Source organism: Schistocerca americana, chromosome 6, assembly GCF_021461395.2.
Source record: "Schistocerca americana isolate TAMUIC-IGC-003095 chromosome 6, iqSchAmer2.1, whole genome shotgun sequence".
Classification (NCBI taxonomy): domain Eukaryota; kingdom Metazoa; phylum Arthropoda; class Insecta; order Orthoptera; family Acrididae; genus Schistocerca; species Schistocerca americana.
This window is the reverse complement of record NC_060124.1, coordinates 169,568,883-169,592,166: the sequence shown is the minus strand read 5'-3', so window position 1 is coordinate 169,592,166 and position 23,284 is coordinate 169,568,883. Positions and strand designations below refer to the sequence as shown.

Sequence of the window (23,284 nt, the reverse complement as noted above, 5' to 3'; positions counted from 1 at the left end):
CACATTCTTGAGACAATTGTGGCTTTGTACAGCAAACAAATAGGTGGTAGTCACTTTTACACACTTTACATTGCATCCTATAATGGAGACTTTCTGAGTTGTTGTAGCCTCTGATGAGGTCTCCAGCTGGGGATGATCAAACATTAGACAGAGAACTGGGCCTTTGACTACAGCCTAATGGCCACAAAACAAAAATCACCAGATGGAGACTGTATTTAAAGAAGAAAGATGAGCAAATAAAGGTCTACAGTTTGATTGCTGGTTAGGCATTGTTTTTTTTCTCTGTCAGTGTGATAAATATTGAGTTGCTCTGTCATTCAAGGTCCGCATTAAATTAACTGATTAAGTCAGTTAACAGGTAAGTGGAAGTCTAGGTCATTTACCACCTCCAATACAACCATGGCTAGTAAAACTCTGTTATGTTCAAACGAAACAACATTATTCATTTATTTCTAAAATTCTGTGTATCACGTCCTACATTTGCAGGTGACTATATGGACCATGAACCTTTTTCTGTATAAACTGTATGATTGATTGTCACATTTCATAAACATCTATGGAATGGAGGATCATTAGCTAATCACTGTTATGGAAGAGGACTTTCAAATGGTGAACTGCTGTTGTTTTTCTGTCTACTTCATTTTCAGTGTACATCACTCCTTTTGCTGATTTAACATTTCCTTATTAAAAATGAAACTGCATTTTGGCCAATATCTACATTAAAGATTAATTGATACAAATATATTCTCAAATTATAATGTGCCTGACTTAGTGGGCACTTAACTGTAGTTAAATAAAACAAAGCCACATTATGACAGAAATGATGCCGAGTCCATGGGTGCCCTCTCAACTTGTTAAATCAACTCAGTTTACCTATTGTGCCCACATAAGATCTAAGTTACACAATAAACAAATGAATTTGAAAGAAACAGTAATTAATAAAGAGAACTGTATTCAAACCTTGCATGAAGCTGGAGAATCCAAAGAAGCCTCCAAATGGGAAGATGAAATCATCATCATCATCACTAGAGTCATCAACATCTTCCACACTCTCCGTTACGCCAGCTCTCGATTCAAGAGGCACAAAAACCAATTCTGTATCAGAAGGTGTCCCTGAAAAGAAATAAATATGCATGTTATCAGACAGTAGTTGTGTACTGTTGCGATGGTTGACAAAATATTTCAGTGGCATAAAAACTTTACACAACCAGCACACTTCTGTACAGCAAATTTTCAGGAGACAGAAAGGAAATCTGTTCCTTTTCTATTCTTTTGTCAGTTATATGAATCCATGTGCCTGACTCAGGCCCAGATCTGTTGTTTTCCTGTCAATTGATTTACTTTTAAAAATCATTTTGGTGTTAAATTTGTGACAGAGAAAATGCTGTCTAACACATGGAAAGTATATTTGTTTCACAAAGTATAGATATAACAGAAAATTCAACTACATAATGTAAAAAAAGCTTCTAGTCAACACACAGCTGTATGTTTTGAATAATAAAAATGTAATGAAGATAGTATAACTATTTAATTTACTGGGAGAGACACTTACATTTCATATACAAAGACACTCAGGACAGTCTTTAATAATGTGGAAATATAATTACTTGAGTACAGCTCATATAAGCAAAGAATTACACAGCAGCTGGTAATGCAGTTCTGGGATTCACTCAAAAGCTTGCACTATGCAATGAATTAACGACAGAACAATAATGTGTACCCATTTCTAGATGTCCACAAGGGAGGGGGGAAGGGAGGGCAGGCCACGTGTCACTCCTTAAATCTGGGGTGTAGGCTTCATATTTATTACAAAATTCTTACCCATTTCTTGCTATAATTGTGTGCAGTTTTGGTAAATTGCAGATTTATCATTGCCTAATGTGGTAGGAAGTACCGTCATTCGTTGCAATTTGTTTGTTTCTCCTCTTGGTGGAGTTTTAATTCAGAATTTTTTCCTCATTGTTTTTGTTGCTGACCAACAGTATTTTCCTCATTTGTTGTGATTTGATTTTATTACAGATTTTTAATTTTCCGTGAGTATCAATATTGTTGGTATGGTACCAACATATAATAAAAAAAAATTTTTTTTGATAAACTTGTTGAATATGTTGGATTTAATTTTAAGAATGGTTTCATTTTGAGATAGATCTTTACCCATTAGGACAGTTCATAATGGGAGAGATCCTCCATGATATACAGTCACTGTAAAGAAAGTTCTAAAGAAACAGACTACTGCATAATAGGTGCAGAGCGAAGCATGGTGCTGTAGATAGAGAGGTAGTGAATGAAAAAAAAAGAAAGCGAAGCATGAAGTCTTCACTGATTACTGTAGCAGAATATTACCAAATGATCTTTTACACACCCCAAAGAAATTCTGGTCTTACGTAAAGGCTGTTAGTGGCACCAAAGTTAGTGTCCAGTCACTCACGGACAAGAATGGAACTGCAGTTGGGGGGTAACAAAACAAAAGCAGAAATGCTTAACTCTGTTTTCAAATATTCCTTTACAAAGGAAAACCCAGGAGAACTGCCCCAATTTAATACTCATGCCATTGAAAAGATGAGTGAGATAAGTACAAGTGTCTCTGGTGTTGCAAAGAAGCCAAAAACTTTAAAGCTGAACAAAGCTCCAGGGCCCGATTTCCTATCAGATCCTATACTGAATTTTCCACCGAGTTAGCTCCTCTTCTAACTGTTCTCTGCTGTAGATCTCTTGAAAAAAAAAACAAGTGTGCCCAGAAGTTGGAAGAAAGTCCAGGTCATACCCATCTACAGGAAAGGTAACAGAAGTGATCCACAAAACAATGACACGGGCTCAGTCATGTGTAAGGTAGGTAGCAGACTTTGGTTTATTGGTAAAATACTAGGGAAATGCAATCCATCTACAAAGGAGATGGCTTACGAATCACTCATGTGACCCATCCTAGAATATTGCTCAAGTGTGTCGGACACGTACCACATGGGATGGGCAGGTGATATTGAATATATACGGAGAAGAGCAACACGAATGGTTGCAGGGAGAGTGTCATTGAGATGTTGAAAGAATTTAACTGGCAGACTCTTGAAGTTAGAAGCAAACTATCCCAAGAAAGTCTACTAACAATGTTTCAAGAACCAGCTATAAATGATGACACTAGGAATATACTACAATGTCCTACTTATCACTCCTGTAGGGATCGTGAGGATAAGATTGGATTAATTACAGCGTGCACAGAGGCATTTAAACAATCATTGTTCCTGTGCTCCAAACGTGAATGGAATGGGAAAAAGTCCTAATAACCAGTACAGAGGAACGTACCCTCTGCCATGCACTTCAGTGGTTCGCGGAGTACAGATGTACACTACTGGCCACTAAAATTGCTAGACCATGAAGATGAAGTGCTGCAGACGCGAAATTTAACCAACAGGAAGAAGATGCTGTGATATGCAAATGATTAGCTTTTCAGAGCATTCACACAAGGTTGGCACCATCGGTGACACCTACAACATGCTGACATGAGGAAAGTTTCCAACCGATTTCTCATACACAAACAGCAGTTGACCGGCGTTGCCTGGTGAAACGTTGCTGTGATGCCCCGTGTAAGGAGGAGAAATGCGTACCATCACGTTTCCGACTTTGATAAAGGTCGGATTGTAGCCTATAGCAATTGCAGTTTATTGTATCACGACATTGCTGCTCGCGTTGGTCGAGATCGAATGACTGTTAGCAGAATATGGAATCGGTGGGTTCAGGGGGGTAATACGGCCTCGTATCACTAGCAGTCGAGGTGACAGGCATCTTATCCGCAGGGCTGTAACGGATCGTGCAGCCACGTCTCGATCCCTGAGTCAACAGATGGGGACGGTTGCAAGACGACAACCATCTGCACGAACAGTTCGACGACTTTTGCAGCAGCATGGACTATCAGCTCGGAGACAATGGCTGCGGTTACCCATGACGCTGCATCACAGACAGGAGCGCCTGCGATGGTGTACTGAATGACGAACCTGGGTGCACGAATGGCAAAACGTCATTTTTTCGGATGAATCCATGTTCTTTTTACAGCATCATGATGGTCACATCTGTGTTTGGAGACATCGTGGTGAACACACATTGGAAGCGTGTATTCGTCATCGCCATACTGGCGTATCACCCGGCGTGATGGTATGGGGTGCCATTGGTTTTACGTCTCAGTCACCTCTTGTTCGCATTGACGGCACTTTGAACAGTGGACGTTACATTTCAGATGCGTTATGACCCGTGGCTCTACCCTTCATTCTATCCCTGCGAAATCCTACATTTCAGCAGGATAATGCACGACCGCATGTTGCTGGTCCTGTACGGGCCTTTCTGGATACAGGAAATGTTCGACTACTGCCTTGGCCAGCACAATTTCCAGATCTCTCACCAATTGAAAATGTCTGGTCAATGGTGGTCGAGCAACTGGCTCGTCACAATACGCCAGTCACTACTCTTGACGAACTGTGGTATCGTGATGAAGCTGCATGGGCAGCTGTACCTGTACACGCCATCCAAGCTCTGTTTGCCTCAATGCCCAGGCGTATCCAGGCCGTTGTTATGGCCGGAGGTGGTTGTTCTGGGTACTGAATTCTCAGGATTTATGCACCCAAACTGCATGAAAATGTAATCACATGTCAGTTCTAATATAATATATTTGTCCAATGAATACCCGTTTATCATCTGCATTTCTTCTTGGTGCAGCAATTTTAATGGTCAGTAGTGTAGTTATAGACATTAATCCAAATTATGGCATTCATATTAATAATTGAGAACCAAATACGCAGCATAGGGCCTATGTTAATGAAATATGCTTGCCATTTCTGTATCGAAGTCATCTAACTAAAAATCGTTGAATGCATACGCAAGAATCATTTACGATAGAATACGCTTTGCTGATTTCTGTTAAATTTGCTGTGTAGGGCTCGACGTGTTCAGAACAAAAGCACTTTTTTTTGCGTCGCAGAGCTCGTGACGGGCGCACCTGCAGTTAGGCGGTAGGTGTCAGCACATTGCAGCAGTGAGGCCACGCCCAGACCGCCTGTCTTAATACTGACGCACGCAGGCGCATTGTGTTGGCAGCTGGGCGTGCCGCGAGGCTGCTGACTCGGCCGGTATGTGGGGCGCTGCTCCTTGCTTCTGCGTCCTGGTGCTTTGTATTCCCTGCATGCGGGCTCGTTGCCACCTGTCACCTGAGCGAACTCGTAATGCCAACCGAAGAACTGCCAATGCGCTTACAAGAGGAGGGGCAAACAGTATTTTAAAAACCATATGGCAATGGAAAACCAGCGGAGGGGCCAGTGCCGTGTTACGCGTGGAGTAATGTACAACGTTACAGTGTGGAGAGCTCTTCACAGCGCCCAACGTTTACATGTACATCTACATGGATACTCTGCAAATCAGCCGGCCGCTGTTGCCGAGCGGTTCTAGGCGCTCCAGTCCGGAACCGCGCTGCTGCTGTGGTCGCAGGTTCGAATCCTGCCTCGAGCATGGACGTGTGTGATGTCCTTAGGTTAGTTAGGTTTAAGTAGTTCCAAGTCCAGGGGAGTGATGACCTCAGATGTTAAATCCCATAGTGCTTAGAGCCATTTGAACCATTTTGAACTCTGCAAATCACACTTAAATGCCTGGCGGAGCGTACACGGAACCACATTCACAATTAATACTTTATTATTCCGCTCTTGAACAGCGCGCGGAAAAACGGACACATATATCTTTCCGCGAGAGGTCTGATTTCCCTTATTTCATTACGATGATTGTTTCTCCCTGTGTAGGTCGGCATCAACAAAATATTTCCTCATTCGGAGGAGAAAGCTGGTGGCTGAAATTTTGTGAGAAATTTCTGCCGCAACGATAAACGCCTTTGTTTTGATGGTGTCCATTCAAAATCCTGTATCATGCCCGTGACACTCTCTCTCCCTTTTCGTGATAGTACAAAACATGCTGCTCTTCTTTGAACTTTCTCGATTTACTCCGTCAATCTTATCTGGTAACGATCGCAGACCGCGCACCAGTACTGCAAAAAGGACTGAAGTGTGCTTTAGGCACACTCTAGTAGATCTGTTGCATTTGCTGAGTATTCTGCCAATGAAATGCAGTCTTTGGTTTGCCTTCCCCACGACACTTTCTGTGTGTTTTACGCCTTTAAATTAGACTGGCTTATCGTGTAACCGAAGTTTAATGGATTCCTTTTAGCACTCATGTGGATGACCTCACAGTTTTCTTTATTTAGGGTCAGTTACCAATTTTCGCACCATTCAGTTATCTTTCCTAAATCGTTTTTCAATTTGTTTTGATCTTCTGATTAGGTTACTAGACGATACACGACAGCATCATCTGCAAACAACCTAAGACAGCTGCTCACATTGTAAATCGTTTATATAGTTGCCGCGCGGTCTAAGGCCCCTTGTCACGGTCCGTGTGGCTCCCACCGTCGGAAGTTCGAGTCCTCCCTCGGGCGTGTGTGTGTGTGTTCTCCATAGCGTAAGTTAGTTTAAGTTAGATTAAGTGGTGTGTAGGCTTAGGGACCGATGACCTCTGCGGTTTGGTCCCATGAGACCTTACCAAAAATTTCCAAAATTTTCCGTTTATATAGTTAGGGTGAGCCTATAAAACTACATTGGGGAACGTCAGAAATCACTTGTGTTTTACTCGACGATTTTCCGTCGTTTGCTACGAGCTGTGACCTCTCTGGCATGAAATCACGAATCCAGTCACATAACTGAGACGATATTCCATAAGCACGCAATTCCACTACAAGCTGGTTGTGTGGTACAGTGTCAAAAGCCTTTTGGAAACCTAGAAGTAAGGTATCAATTTGAACTACCTTGTTAACAGCCCTCAACACTTCGTGCTGTTTTTCACAGGAACGATGGTTTCTAAATCGTACTTTATATCTCGGCTCCTAGTCTTGCCTTGGCGAAAACCGAATGACTGAGTAAATAGAGCCTTATTCATCATCAACCTACACAAGTAGCGTACTGTACCATCGTAGTGTCGTAGTGAACTTTGTGTGTGTGTGTGTGTGTGTGTGTGTGTGTGTGTGTGTGTGTGTGTGTGTATCTTTCGAGCATTTTGTCCGGAAATGAGTAAAGAAAGAGTTCTAGATACGTCGCGTTTTCAACATTCCTCCCCTCCCCCCTCAACAAAAATCAGTCGGGTTGTATTGTTAACAAAATGGCTCTGAGCACTATGGGACTCAACTGCTGAGGTCATTAGTCCCCTAGAACTTAGAACTAGTTAAACCTAACTAACCTAAGGACACCACAAACATCCATGCCCGAGGCAGGATTCGAACCTGCGACCGCAGGGGTCTTGCGGTTCCAGACTGCAGCGCCTTTAACCGCACGGCCACTTCGGCCGGCTATTGTTAACATTGTATATCAATTTTAACAATGGTAGGGTTTCGATAAGCATCGTAAACGCTGTTCGTGTTGTTGGCAGTAGTGCTACATATACACCGAGGTGTTTGTTTGTTTGTTTTAGGGCGCAAAGAAAAACACTGGGGTCATACGTGGTAGGGTGGCGGGGGGGGGGGGGGGTGAACATCACTCCTCCAACTGTTCTGATGATGCAGTCCACCACGAATTCCTATGCTGTGTCAACCTTTTCTCTCAGAGCAGGATTTGCTCCTCACAGCTCGTTCTAGTACACACGTGCTGCCATCGTGTCCCTCCTTCTTGTCAGTGTTTCCATAGACCAAGCGGAGAACCTCCTCATTCCACGCTCAGCAACGAGAATAGCCGATATTCTTGCCATGGTTCGTCCAAAAATATTGCTCCGCCACCCCTAACCCGTGGCCACGTTTGGCAGGTGGCGGATGTGTTGCAGTGGTGTCGTTGAGAGAGACATGTTCACAAAGAGATTCGAAGCGCAAATCGCCAAAGTGGTGTAAAATATAAGGACTTGCACCAGGCCGCCGAACAACCTCATAGAGATGGGCAAACTCGTTCATCCTTGGGAACTAGTTCACTGCTGATCGTTCTTTTTTGGGAACCGTTCATTTTTACTCGTTCACCGTTCATTTGTGCTTGGAATGGTTCTTATGAAAAACTGAAAACTAGTAGTGTAGGTGACTGAAGGATGGAGGGCACCAAGAGGGAGCACTTGCCTCCCCACTGGAGTATCGAATTTTTATTCATTACAGAATTCTTACACTCTTTTAGAAGTAATTTCTGTGGGTCTGCAGAATCTCTCGTTTAGCCAACTGTAGTGTTCTGTGGCTGATCGCAGGGAAATAATATAGGGTGGCGCACCGAAAACCGGACCCAAGTATAGACTGCTCGCTAATTACGGACGATGTGTTGCCCGTTACGAGCAGATACAACAAACAGACAAACAAGTAATAATTAGGCAGTGAATAAATAACAAGCTAATGCAAGCAACAATTGCGAAACAATCGATGACGACGTGTAGAGAGCTGGAGAAGAGAACATGAAAATCTCAGGCGACACACGTAGTCTTGTAAACCTGTTGGTGGTTGTTTCCCAACTTAATAGACCACACAAGTGTCTTGTTTAAAATTCTTCGTTTCGACTTCCACTACATAGCTATGTTACGTTGTAAACAATAATCGTTTACACCCTATATGTACTTCACGTTGTCTCTGAGTTCGTAGGCGAAGTAGAGACTTTATGGAAGCATAAAATAAAATATGGTTTTCTCATCACACTTGCGTCACATGCTTAGTAAAAATTAGGTTTTTATGTTGCATTATTAAATTTAATGCAGCAATAATAATAAGAATTAAGTTCGCAGTAATAAAGTTTGTCAGGTGGTCATGCGAAGAACGACGAGTGCGGCCAAGGGAGACCGAGACTGAGATGAGCACGCGACCGAGGCTGGAACGAGAACTGTCGAAGTGACCGCCGCGACCGAAGTGAACTATGAACCGATCGTTCCTCGTTCCCGGGAACTATAAGTAGACCGCCGCGACCGAAGTGAACTATGAACCGATCGTTCCTTGGAATTCGTTCCTCGGTCCTTTCGTTCATCTTGGTGAACCGTTCCTTTGCACTCGTTCGTTCGCGAACTACCCATCTCTGCAACCTCAGGTGGGGTCTCCCTTTTAACATCGAAGTTGGCAATCTTTCGACACTCAAACATCGAACATCGTCATTACAGTATGTAAATATCGACGATCATCGAACATGCCTCTGTGGGACCTGGCCGTCGCCCGAGCCACTCAGTTCGCTCTTGATGACCTGCCAGAGGCGCAACAGGTGCTCCAAGGGCGGGCGCGCCAGCCATGCGGCAAATCCGGTGACGCGTGGCGGCGACGCGAGGCCGTCCCGGACCACGCCTGCGCATGCGCCACCGGCTGGAACAACACGCTCACCTACACCGGCCCGGCTACATTTCCGGGAATCCGCAAGTTCCTGCACGCCGGCGGAAGCACGCGTCCAACGCACAGTCGGCTGCAGCTACTGTAGCGCGTCTGATGCCTCCGCATCCCGAAATGCGTGAAGCCACTGAACTTCTCTGACTGGTATTTACCGCTCCCGCCATACAAAAGTGGCCTCGCAGACGGAGCGCTATGTCAGTTTCAGGAGGTCGAAGGATCTGAACGAACGATTTCCACATTTCCGGTAACTTATACATGGCGAAGAAAAATTGGCGCACTCTGACTCCGCAGCGCGTTTTCTCACGTACTAGCAATACAAAAATGTCTCACACAAAATTTCGCCCTTTGCATATTTCAGGCACAAAGTGGACTTTAAAGATTGGCAATCTGGCAATACTGTAATCATTTGTACGGTAACTACCTCAGTCAGCATTAGCGGTAGTGCTGTGCACTTGGTGCAATTCGTAACGTTTTGGGTTAGCATGCAGTAGGTCGAGAGTTCGATTCTGGATCGAGGCTTATTTGTTTTTATTTGCTAAAAGTAGTCTGCGTGGTACGGTATCTGGTGCCTTAGTCGTCATGTAGCGATTATAGTGGGTCTTCTACAAAACATTTCCAGTTATGTACTACGAACACAGAAATGGAAATACAACCGTTTTCGCTGGTCGACTTTTAAAGAAACCTTTTGCACGTAGTGGACGCGAGTTGTTTTGCACCGTTGCATCTACTATATTCCAAACTTGTTTTGTGTGTACGCTACCCCAATGGTCCCACCGATTAATAGCAACTATTATTCTTGCCACGTTCAGGTCAGTCACATTTCGTTAGGGGCTTATGTCACCAGTAGGACTAGCAAAGTGCTTTGCAAACAATTTCAATGGGACCATAGGGGGTGGGTACACCCAAAACAAGTTTGGGGTCTAGCAAGTACAGTGGTGCGAAACAATTCGTGTCCACGACGTGCAAAAGGCTTTTTTAAAAGCTGACCAGCGACAAAGACTGTACTTCGATTTTTGTGTTCATAGTACATAACTGCAAACGTTTTGTAGGAGCCCCACTGTAATCGCTGTATGACGATTAAGACGCCAGATGTGCTAATCCAGAACGCTATCCTGTGCATCAAGTGCACAGCTCTGGTCTATCTGTTGACAGAGGTAGTTTCCGTACATGTGATTACAGTGTTGCCAGATTGCCAATCTTTAACGTCCATTTAGTGCTCGAAATGTGCGCAGGACGAAATTTTGTGAGACACAATTTTGAATTGCCGGTGTGTGACGAATCGCGCTGCGAAGTTCGAGTGCGTGAATTTTTTTTATCACCCCATATATTAAAATTCATACTCCCACGAGTGTGCTTCGAATTTCTCTGCATACGGGTTTTTTTCCATCAGGAACAGTGTGTTCCATATTAGCGGGTCCAGTTTAGGAGGAAGGGCAGCATCGGCCGTAAATTTTTAATCTGTTTACTGCAGATCGAGTACAGCTACCCCGTAGCTGTCTCCAGTGCAATTATATCCAAGTCAGTGGTGATTCATCGTAAATAAAACTGTCATCTGTAGTATCAAATGGTACCATGTGCGATTTTATTTGTCGTGAGTCATCATGACTTGGACGTAATTGCACTGAAGGTAGCTACATAGTAGCTGAATTCGATCTGCAATAAACCGATGCTCCTCTTCCTCTTATCTTTTATCTTCTACATACGACTCCTCGTTCGGTAATTTAATCTGTCGTTAAGTAAAGTGGTCATTAATCCGAAGCTTCTTTTGAACACTTGAGACATGATCGACTCCTCTCTTGCCCTGAACCTTGAACTGGATTCCCTGTCTATTCCACTTATCCGTTTGAATCATTCCGTTACAAGTTGCTTTACGCGTTCACTGATTCTATAGTGTTTCCGTTCCAGCGCGAGTCCTGTAGCTGCCTGAGGAAGCCACCCAGTCCATCCAGGAAATCTTCCTCTGACTTCAACACTTGGTGGAGGGAGAGGGGGAGGGAGGAAATGTTTTCTGCCGGGTAGCGAGCAATGTATGACTCAAAACAGGAAACGATTCAACAGATACAGCAGCCAAAGAGGCGTCTACAACACCTGCATTAGCGCAGTGTTTTGTCCGCGTACTTCCAGTGTCCTTGCTGTTGGAGGCATATGTGAATGGAAGAACAAGTGGCCGAATATGATGAAGCATAACAAGATGCAACCAGTGACAGTTATCAGACACGAGTGCGAAACGAAATCGTTCTCACGTGCCTCTGAAGTGAGCCACTGCCCTATGACGCATAGATCCCCCTCCAATGAGTGGAGTAGAGGACCCACCAGTGCGGTCCTTGTGGCGCAGGGCTACTTGTTTGTACACGAGATGGAAGGCCATAATATAGCTGTGGACTTACGCGTATTTCACTTAACGACACGCCAAGTAGCAGTCTTTTACTGAAATTTGGTTAAATCTTCCCAGCTTTTTCAGTGTTGGGAAGGAACACAGCTTCGATGTGAAGTTTGTTTAATCAATTTGGTGTCCTTACTGACTAATTTTCATATTCATATCGTTGTGTATTTAATTAATCCCGGCACTAATGATTGCACTGTCGAGTACTTATAAACCATACTTCGACAGCAAAAAAAGTTTCGTGAAATCTTCTGATAATCTGTTTGTTTGCATGGCCATTTTTCGCAGCAACAATTGAAGTAAGCCTAGGCCGGAAAAATCAATAATAACTGACTTATGAATTACATCTGTATACAGTGTAACTTAAATTATTCTTATACACGACACCTGGTGCACATTTACTTTTCTCTTCCACAAATTCGGTTTTATAATTGAATAAAGATACACATCAAGATGAGGACGTCTGTTGATGCTATGAATAAGCGACGGCTTATAACACAGGCAGAACTGCCAGAAAACTTTAAACTGGCGACTGTGCTGAAAGAAACAGGGTTACAGGGGACTCGCACTGGAACAGCGAGCGTCTGACGACTGAGTAATTGTTGTGCTAGGAGGCCATTAAGGTGCTGTTACCACCGACGAGCTAACTAGCATGCTGACGCAAGCCACTGTACGAAGAAGCTGGTAACCATACCAGTGAGACAACGAAAGACCTGATTTCTCGTTGTGGCAAATCATATTGTTAACGTCAACAGGATATTTTATGCAGAAGATAGTGAATCCGATGTTATCTGCAGAAATCAGTATAGACGCTTATAATGGCAGAATCGTTGTTTCGCTCAAGACAATGGACTCGCATCTGTGAAATCTGGGGTTCAAATTGATGTTTGGAAAAATCGATTTCAGTTCCTGTTATTTCTCAGAAGCGCTGCCAAAAAGTCCCGTAAAAAAAGAAGAAACGTATGTTGTAAGTCTGAGGAATGCTTTTGTGTGTTATGAAACCAACGATCACGACATCTTGGGGGAGAGCGTGGGGGAGGAAGATGTATTGAAATAAAAACCGCCGGGAGCAGGATATTCGTCCACAAATCATATCTCATGTATACAGGTAACGCAGCTGAAATGACCGCTTTGTTGACGAGAAAAATGTGGTCGATATTAACGACTGAGGTTACCTCTCTGTGCAACTGAATAAATGCTATTTGTATTTCGAAGCACACGCATCGTCTTATTTTAGTTTGAAGCATTTTCAGCGGCAATTCACTTCGATACTGCACTTCATGTGTGCTAGCCTTTTCCGCTGGTTGTTTTGGGGAAGGAGACCAGACAGCGAGGTCATCGGTCTCATCGGATTAGGGAAGGATGGGGAAGGAAGTCGGCCGTGCCCTTTGAAAGGAACCATCCCGGCATTTGCCTGGAGTGATTTAGGGAAATCACGGAAAACCTAAATCAGGATGGCCGGATGCGGGATTGAACCGTCGTCCGCTGGTGAAGCAATCTGCTTCCAGCACTACAATCACTTCGTAAGTACAGAAAAAAAACCTTCATACACCATTGTGTATCCCGAGTAACATTAATATAATGGTAGAAAATACATTTGAATCAGCACACAACGGTTGTACGATGTGTTCCTACACCCATAGGTGGATGACGAGCGAACTTTAAAAAAGTTCCTGTAAGTCATGCTCCGTGGCACAGACCTAACATTCTCCTTGGACCATATACTCTCTTGTTGTGAAGCAGTCATCAACCGAATAGTTAGTTTGTACAGTCTCGTGCTTCAGTGGTCAGGTAAACAATGCAATTACCCAGTTGCAGAGGTAGCTCCTACTCCACGTGAAAAGTAAATCAAACAATCAAAAGGAAATCTTATGATTGTGAAAGTTTAATAGTTGTTCTGACTTGTGGCAGTGAGACATGGACTTTTAATGCAAAATCCATTCAAAAACTGAGGTTTGTTCAGCAAGTACTGGAGGGATGCGTGTTGGTAAGTACCAAGAGAAACACTGGAGTGGAAGATTTAATTATGACTGAAACGAAAATTAAAAGAGATAGCCAGGAGAATGGATGGTACATGGACCAAGAAAGTTCTTTGGTGAATTCTAAAAGTAAGAAAAGACGAAGAAAACAATGTAATGGACGACAGATAGACGTCATAAGAAAACTTGTAGGAACAATATGGATGCGTTTAATGAGGACCGTGACGCATGGAAAAGTCCCAGAGTGGACGTTCAAACGGCTGGCGATTAGACTGCCGTGGAAAATCAGCGTATTCTCAGAGCCAAGTTCAGCGCAGTACCCACGCTGCTTACCACTCAATTTCCATTACTACCGGTAAGCATTATTTGCGAGCTGTTCAACCTCAGTGAAAAATCAATGGCGAAACGCCTTTTAGATGTCCTGGTTTAAAAAAAAAAAAAAGAATAGGAACGAACATCCACCTGCCTTAGCTCACAAGCGCACAACAACTTGCTTACGCAAGCGATAAATGGAAAGTAGTCGGGCGCAGGATGCTGTCAGTGCGTGACGTTCTCGCAGACTGTTTTGAGAGCCTCTGACACTGCACAGGCGCTTATGCGGGCGGAGGGTACCAGAAAACCACCTGCTCCAAGATCGATGCAGTTCACGCGTCACCATACGTTTGCACAGCTCTCTACAATCTGTACGAGAGCCATCGGTCACAACCACCGTCAATCATTCCCATGGGTCTTAGTTCAACGATTCAAGACGTTTAGCGACAGTACGTATTTCATTTCCCTCTGACGCAAGGTCTTTGGAACACACCTGTGCTTTGCTGCGACGATAGATTTGCTTTATTCACAATTATCCTAGTCACGTCCACAACACTTTGAACGCGACAGCTGTGTACGGGCTGTTCTGTCATGTTAACCATATTTAGCAACTATGCGTGTAGTATATGCCCCAGACCATCACTAATCGAACTTTGCGTAGCTACTCCACTCGACGCCCACTTGCTTCGCACTCATCACACGACAGCAAAATGAGGGCCATAGTAGTGGAGTACTGGAGCGCTGGGTGAAATTTTGATATCAAATTGATATGCAAATTAATTACATTGATCAATTAATTACCCCCACCTACAGATGACGTCATATGCTTTCATCGGCCAGCACGTGGGTCTCCGCACCCTCCCTCCTCCGCACCCCTCCCCTTCCTACCCTATCTGTGGGAATTTCGAATTTTAGGGGGAATTTAGAATTTTGGGAGGAATTTATTTGTCCTAGGGATGGGCTGACGCCCCACCCCACCCGGGAATTGGCGGGCAATTAAAAATGGCCGTGCCCTTTCCAAGACTCGAACCCTGGTCCTTGTGGACAAACAGTTCAAGTGCAGCCCCCAACACATGGAAATTGACCAGATACAGGCGACGAATGTTAGGTTACTGTAGTTTATTTATTTTGGTTGGGAAACTGGAGTAGATCCCAGTCCTAACTGTTACGGCATAAAGTCAAGCGCTGGCACACCAGTCGGGAGCGAGAGAGAAGAGATGGCTGTGAGACGACGTCAGCCAATTGCACGCTGACCAACCCCTCTCCAGGACGACAACGCGACAGCAGTGACCTCTATCTGAAGAGGACATAAGCGCCGCTCCCGACTGGTCGCAGCCCAGTGAACAACAGCCTGAGGACTAGCAAGTTGCATCAGAGCTCATTACTTCACGTGAATCCTCTATCTATCAGGCTTTGGAATTGTTATACTGAAGAAACTTGTTTATTTCGTATGTCGCCCTTTGCTTGTGACACATCTTTGTAACACGAAGTTGATAAGTATCGTAATTGCTCATTTTGTAATAAAAGTCATTAATACCATTTGTTTGAATGTTGTCTAGCGATCTGAGAAAGCAGATTTCCTAGACTCCCCGTATTTGACGACTAGGATTTAACACTAACTATCTAATTAATCACAACAACTGGACCCAATCACAAAATTATATGCACAGCGCTACACAAGGAGTGCCTCAAATAGCAATACAGCTGAAAAATTGACGATGCCATACATCTGGTGTTATCCTGCTGGGAAAAAATTTCACAGTACAGCTCTAAATAGTGGCAGAAGTACTCAAACTCTGCCCCTCATATAGGTAAGAAAAGGCAACTGCTATGCTTTCAGCTACCTAGTTTCAACTACTTTTCAAGGTCATCCAATCATCCACTTCCTTCATCCGAAATACATGCACATAGATCGTTGTATATACGAAATGACTTAGGATTTTTGGTAGGTTAGCGAATAAGACAGGTAAATTTCTCATACGAAATCTTTGTTACCTTTGCACATACATTTACATACAGAAAATAGCTCTTTCCTTATTTTTGTTAGGTGTAGTTTTAATAACGTCCAATTTAATTGTTAACTTTTAACTTAAATCCATATCTGTATCATCTATTTCTTTCTCCAGTCAGTAATTTGACAAATTCTCGAATTCTAATACATACCTAATTTTCTTCCTGTAAAATACTTGCTTTATGGCTTTAACTATTAGCTCAGATCCTTCCTGCAGTTCTTCTAACTGAGAGCATTCGGGGATTTTAATTTTTCCTCTTATCTCCTCCATGACGCTATTGTTAAAGCATTACACATCTTCCTGTGTGTACGTCGGCAATCCTCCTGCTCCACATTCTTGCCGGATTTCTGTATAGAACTTTCAAGTTTACTTCGTTTTATACTCTGAAAAACAAGATGGCTGCACTTCCAGCTGCGTGACCTTCCAGTCATACACACGCCATCTTGACGAAACATTAGCGACAGCCCCGGACATTGCACAAGTCCTACCCATTCACCCCCCTCAACACCTGTCCGGAACAGTCGAGGGTAAAGACTTTGGTCCACGCACGGTAGCACATATCCCATGGTCTTTGGCCGTCGTTATTTCGTGTGGTACCTGTTTTTATTAAGCTGGTTTTGTTGCGAGAGCATTTATTTGTTGCTCGCTTTTTGTAGTGATTTGCAGAGTGAGCGTTTGCTTGTTTGCCGTGTTTTACAGAGTGAGCATTCAGTGAGAGAATTTCTTTTTCCTCGCCTTTTTGTAGTCCACGTTTTTTAACTGCGAATGCTTGTACTAGCAGTGTTCTGTAGTTGAAAGTATTTAAAATGAGTACATTTAAGTGTTAAATTTGTGGAAACGAATATAATTACGAGAAGACTCTAAGGCGGCATATTTCCAAGGCGCACCCACAACAACTGAACGAAATTGTACCTCATGTTATAAATAATGAACCTTCAAGTTCCTACCAGTGCTACATAAGCGACAAGAGTTTTACTTGCAAAAGAAGTTTAAAACGCCAACAAAACATTCATATTGCAAGAGGTTGCAGAAGAGGTTGAAGTGTGTGATGTGTACATTTGAAGCTGAGTCTAAAAAGTGTTGGACTGATTATTTCCAATCCGCTCATCAGTGTGAAATCCGGAGTTCTCTAGTGAAGGCGAATTTTTAAGGTGGAAAGAGGAAATGGAACGCATTACACAATCCAGATTCCTCAAACACTGTGGCATTAAGTTTGTTGATGATTACTCAACCAGTATCTATGTTTACCATCGTTCAGATCAGTTAATCTCCAAAGATGAAGCAGTAAGACACCTAAAAACGGTAGGTAGGAACAAAGGTAATGGAAAGTGCCCTGCAGGGATGAAAATCCTCCATAAGGAAGGAAGGTGCCTCGTTAAGTTTGTGTTGACTCACGTTGAACAGGATGTAGACTTAAATCATTTGAATCTGACACCAAAAGAACGTGAGAAATAACTGCAGACATTGCTATAGGATGTGGCATGATGATCTGTTTCGTTCTTAGAAAACGGCCTCTGTGGTACAAGTTTCCTCTTGTGACTCCTTTCTGGGCTAGTGAAAGAACTGCTGCTACGGTTTCAAGCAGCATCTACTTTTGCCGTCAATGATGTCACCATTTTTTGGCTAGGTGACATTCCAGCAGCATTCCAATAATATTTTTCTTTTCATCTGATAGTGTTTCTTGGGTACAGGAGTTAGCATTTACAGTTACTTGATATATAATTGCATCCCACTCATTAAAAACAAACAATATGAATGTGGCTACACATATTTAATACTGTAATCAATCCATGTGCAAGAATACCAATGAATGTATACTTAACATTTACTGCACACTAATTCACAAGATAAACTTCAGAGGATGTTGAAGCAGGTACTTCTCAACCACTGTCTACCTTAGTAGTAAAGCCGTCTATTAGAATAGACTTGTGCCTAATGCGAATGTCTTTTACTTTACTAGTTATCGTTCCTATCACGATCACAACAAGTATGTCGAACAGCTTCACTGTTACAAACATCATTGCAAATATACCTTCGTCCAGTCGTTTCACTTGCTTCACATCACCATATATGTATTTCAAAGCCTTGTGCGTACTCTCTAGGTGCATGTTTGTGTTGAGTGCTGTTGGGTCCTGTGACAATATGCCCAACACTTCGCATTTTTTTCATAGTAAGTCTTGGAATATTGACCAAATTCGGATATATCTGACTCACTACAGAGCTTCTGGAGTGCTTTTTGCAGTGATTCTTCAAACATAGCAACTTCTGTCACCTGCATTAATATCTTAACAAGCTTCTACACATCATTTCTGTTGTCCTTATGCAAAATTGAACCCTTGGCGTTGTTCCTCCATGCCCTATCCACATGCCAGGTGCATTTTAAGAGCCGCTATTATTCTGTTCCAAGCAATACTGTAGGACTCCGACAGATCTGACATGAATACCTGGGGGCAGAACTGTCCAACCTGTGACTTTATGTAGTTGAAAAATACAGTTAACACATCGCTGTCCTGTCTGTCAGAAATGAGGAAAGTGCATGGAAATCCATGCCTCATATCATCCAGTACTAGTATCCTGGTAAATTCAAAATCATAGCCATTTAGACAGAGTCCCATCAACACAAATATAATCATTTCTGTATTTTGCTAACAATTTACCATGTGCATTATTAATTATTACTAACATGAAATCTTCGCTTTTTAATTCCAGATACACGTTACTATGCCTTATAAAAGCAGTACACGTGGATTATCACTTTGCTTAACTTTGTGTACCAAATCTTCGATGGTGATTGAATCATTCGTGTGTGATTGAATATGAAGCCAGACTATAAGACGCTCCAACATTAATAAAGCCCTGCATCGTTGTGAGATGTAATCCCTCCAAATTTGAATCCTGCATTGTAGATCGAATTTTGTCAAGAACAAGAGCCCTACAGCAAAATGCGCAGCTGTGTTCTGTGGTTGTTGTGATGTCAGATATAGATACTAAATCTAGATCGTGTCCAACATGAGTCGACCAAAAATTAACAAAACACTTTCCTTCCTTATTGAGGACTTTCATCTCTGCAGGACACTTTCCATCGATTTTCTTGCTTCATACCATTTTTAGTTATCTTATCCCTTCACCTTTGGAGATAAACTGGCTTGAACAAAGGCAAACATACTTACAAGTGCAGCAATCGTCAACAACCTAGCAGATTAAAACTGTGTGCAGGACCGTGACTTGCACTCGGGACCTTTGCCTTCTGCTTAGTTTGCAGGAGAGCTGCCAGGAGGTTTCACATCAGCATACACTCCACTGCAGAGTGAAAATCTCAATCGTCAACAAATTTAGTGGCACAGTGTTTGACAAACTTCGGTTATGTAGCGCATTCCATTTTCTCTTTCAACTTACGATCAATCCAAAACCTTTTAGCATCAGCTTCAAATGTACGCAACATACAGTTCAATGTTTTCTGTCACACTATGCCATGTGTGTTTCGATGGTGGGATTTTAATTTCTTTTACAGGTAATATTCTTGTCGAATATGTAGCACTGGTAGGAAGATGAAGATTCATTATTTGTAACATGCGTTATGATTTCTTTCAGCTGATGTGGGTGCACTTTGGAAATATTTTGCTCCAGAATCTTGCGATAATTGTATTATTTTCCACAAATTTAACACTTAAAAGCACTCATTTGAAATACTTTTAATTACACAAAACTGCTGACAAGTACAGGGTGGTGTTGCTTCTCGAGAACCTGAAATTCTTAAGAAATTACATTTTACCTGCAAAATCACAGGGAATTTCAGGAATTTATTAAATTGCCAGGAAATTCTGCACTTTAGTTTAGCACTGAAACTGAATTTGATTGAATTTTATTAATTGCAAATTTTAAAATACTTAATATTTCAAGTGCATTAATTGTATGAATATTATTCCATATAAATTATCGGTGTTTAAAAACTGGTTAAACTACTGCTTATGATTGGCATGTAGTGTAACTCAGATAAAAGAAAAGCCATTATTGTGGTATTCTGCCCCCTCTTCTCCTCGCACCATTACTTTATCAGCAGCATACTGATACAATCGTCAGTCTCGCCTGGAATTCTCAGGGAATTCTTTTTTTCCAAGTTTGAGAAGCCACATTGGAAGTAGCTTAGGGCTATTAAATTATTAACATTGCTATCATGTGTTAGTTTCTTTGGATTGAAGAGCTGATACTGTTAAATTGAAGTACATTTGCAGGAGTTGCACCATTCCTCAATATAATTTGAAATACAATCTGGTGGACTAATGTTCTCCTTCAGATTTATTGAGGCTGTTGTGACAACCCAAAAATTCATATATGTATTATGCATTTGTTCTCTGCAGGAGTCTACATCTGTGAGGTTCTCCTCACTGTACATGTATGTATATGGAACTAAAACTATGCATCTACTCTGATCCCTCTGAGAGCTTACAGCTTGTAGCCTGTGTTTCAGGGTAACTGAATGAATGTTAATGTGATAACTCATTTCTTATTTTTTGATCAATGGTATCTGAAGATCCGATTCCTAATTTTCTATAATTTTGGTGCCCAATTTTTTGACTTTATTTATACGATGTCCATGTGACGTCAAATGCCTATCATAATTTATTACATTTTGAAACCTAACATAGAGTGTAATTTAATCTACACACTACATTCATTTTTTATTCTTTGCATTTGCCTGATACTTTGTTGTTTTGTGTGACTTTTACTAATCAAATACTGGTTTTCAGTTTTAGATAATTGTAGTGATGGGTTTTGTAATTTGTTTCAACCAAACTATTATCTGTGTTTCACCAGTTAAAATACTTGGCTCCCTTAAAGAATAATCACACCAAATCGTCTTATTTGTTTCAAAGCTTTTGAGAAAGATTTAAATTTTGGCACAGTGGTAAAAATGTTTCTGTTTTCTTGAAATATTCAGAGTTTAATATTTCGTTTTGATAAGTACATTTTAGTAAGCACTTTCCTCTACAATAGTGAAGAGTAAAATCATTCCTAACCATCAGACTTTGTCAACAAATTGTTGGGTGTATGGCTCTACCAAAGCCAGTTGATTGACTATTTTGAACTAAAGATATCCAATAGTAGGTCACATACAACTTATTTCTGGATTTGTTTTATTCATATGTCAGTAGTAGTTATAAGAATATTACTGAGTCAATAAAGGTATATTCTTACAGAATTTGTATCTTGTTGATAACTTTGCCCATTTTACATAATAAGCAATTAAGAATTGGACATATGAAATGATGTCATTAAAAGCTTATCACTTGTGAAGATTAGCAGGTATTTACTAACGAAACTGTCATCCTAGGAATGTTATGTAGTCATGTACACCTTAAAAATTGTGCTGTGTTGCTTCTCAGTAAAAGTACGTAATGTATGGTCCCAGCTCTCACTCATCACAAAAATTTGACTATTTCATAATGTGCTGCCTATATCCTTCACAGTACCTGTGGTTTCCAGAGTTGTGAACTAGTTTTGACAACTTTTAGTGCTATATCATTATGTCTTTTCTGCACATAGTTCTTAATATGTAGTTCTACACTGAACAGCGAAGATGATTTCCTCACAAGGATTCTTTCTGGTTGGTCAAACGTGCACTGCAGTGTGAAAATATTTTCAGAATTGACTTCAAACAATGGAAAATCCACGATGGAATAACAATGACATTAAGAAAATGGTAGACTGATAATATATAGATGAGCTGTTGAGTCGCTGAAAGGTACAACAAAAATACTGCTATACATATGAGCTTGCAGCTGAAATGCCTTCTTCTAATGTAGAAAATATGCACACATTCATGCAACCACAACTCGCTCACAAATGAGCACTATGTCTGGTCACAAACAATGCTTTTTGCTCGAAAGCTCACACGTGTAGCAGTCTTTTTGTTGTGCCTGTCTGTGACTCAATGTCTCCTCCATGACGTGAGTTGTAATCTAGCCTTTTCAAAATTAAAATATTAGACCCCACACAGCAAACAATTTGTAAAACTGAAAGTGTCTGGGAGATATGTGAAAACTCTTAGAATAATTTCCAATTTCATTTATCATCAGTTGGTGTTTTTACAGAAGACTCGGGGACTCTAAGCGGTTACAGTGAACTTGTTTTCAATGATTATGAAACTGTCAGGAAACAAAGTTAAAAGATTCTTTGCATGAGATGGGGGACCTTGCATTAATGAGGTACGTGAAGTGTTTTCCTGTGAGTGTTGATTCTGCATAAAATTCCATTCACAATCTGCAGAGTTTTTATAGCCACCTAGTGTCACCTTTTGCATCTGGCTATTGGATATCCTCACAGCACATTGTTACGAAATACTGTTTTACGCATGCTACATGCTGTTCTCTGCCATTGCATCCACCGGTCTTTTTTCCTTCTGTCCTTCTCTACTTTCTGCTCTCCATTTTGCCCCCATCTTCTCCCTCTCACACAGTCTCTTGACACTGCGTTTGTCAGCCCTATCCTGCCACCTGTACTCACAGTGTATTCCCCCAGGCAGGGCCAATTCCTGTTCCCTCATCCATATCTCACTGTCCCTCCCCCTTCCCCGCTCTTCTCTGGATTGTTTCTCTTGTTCAACATGTTTCTGCTGCTGTCTGGCTGGAGGTAGCAGTTGTGTGTGTGTGTGTGTGTGTGTGTGCGTTCCTCCTTTCTGAAAAGGTCACTGGCCAAAAGTTTGTATGTTACAGAATGTATCTTTATGAAGAGTATCAGCCTATCCTTTTTATAGTTTTATTGACTTTCCATTGTTTGATTTTATTTGAAACATTAATGGAAGGTCAGAATTGCGAACTGGCCATGAGTTGAATGCAGGTACCTGACTATTTAGAGCAGTACACAACCCAGAAGGGATACTTCAATCTTCCATTAATGTTTGAAAGACAGCTCACAGAGTGAATGATTTTGCCTGAAACAGGACAACTGGAACAAAAAATGCGAGTACACAAGGGATATGAAAGTGTGGGGTGACAGGAAACAAAATATCATCTGAAAAGTGATCTTTTGAGGGAATATATACAAGAAAGAAATACATGCACACAGTTTTCTATAATTCATTTAGTTTTATGTAGGTGACTGAAGAAAGCGATCTGCCTTGTTACTTTACATGGAGAATCTGTAAACACAAACTTCAGCTTGCTGTTCTCATGGTAACGTATTTATACTGGAATGAATTATTACATTATGAATCCTCTGACAACACAAACAAAACTTAGTGTACATTATAAAATTACAC

The 23,284-nt window shown here is 41.8% G+C and overlaps 1 protein-coding gene across 1 annotated transcript in view; it reads right to left on the bottom strand.

Moving 5' to 3' along the window:
* LOC124619585 (icarapin-like) overlaps positions 1-23,284 on the bottom strand; it is a 47,218-nt gene that overhangs the window by 4,803 nt on the left and 19,131 nt on the right. The window contains exon 2 of the mRNA XM_047146087.1: positions 961-1,113. Coding sequence (XP_047002043.1) covers positions 961-1,113 — 153 coding nt within the window. The remainder of the gene's footprint in view (positions 1-960; positions 1,114-23,284) is intronic.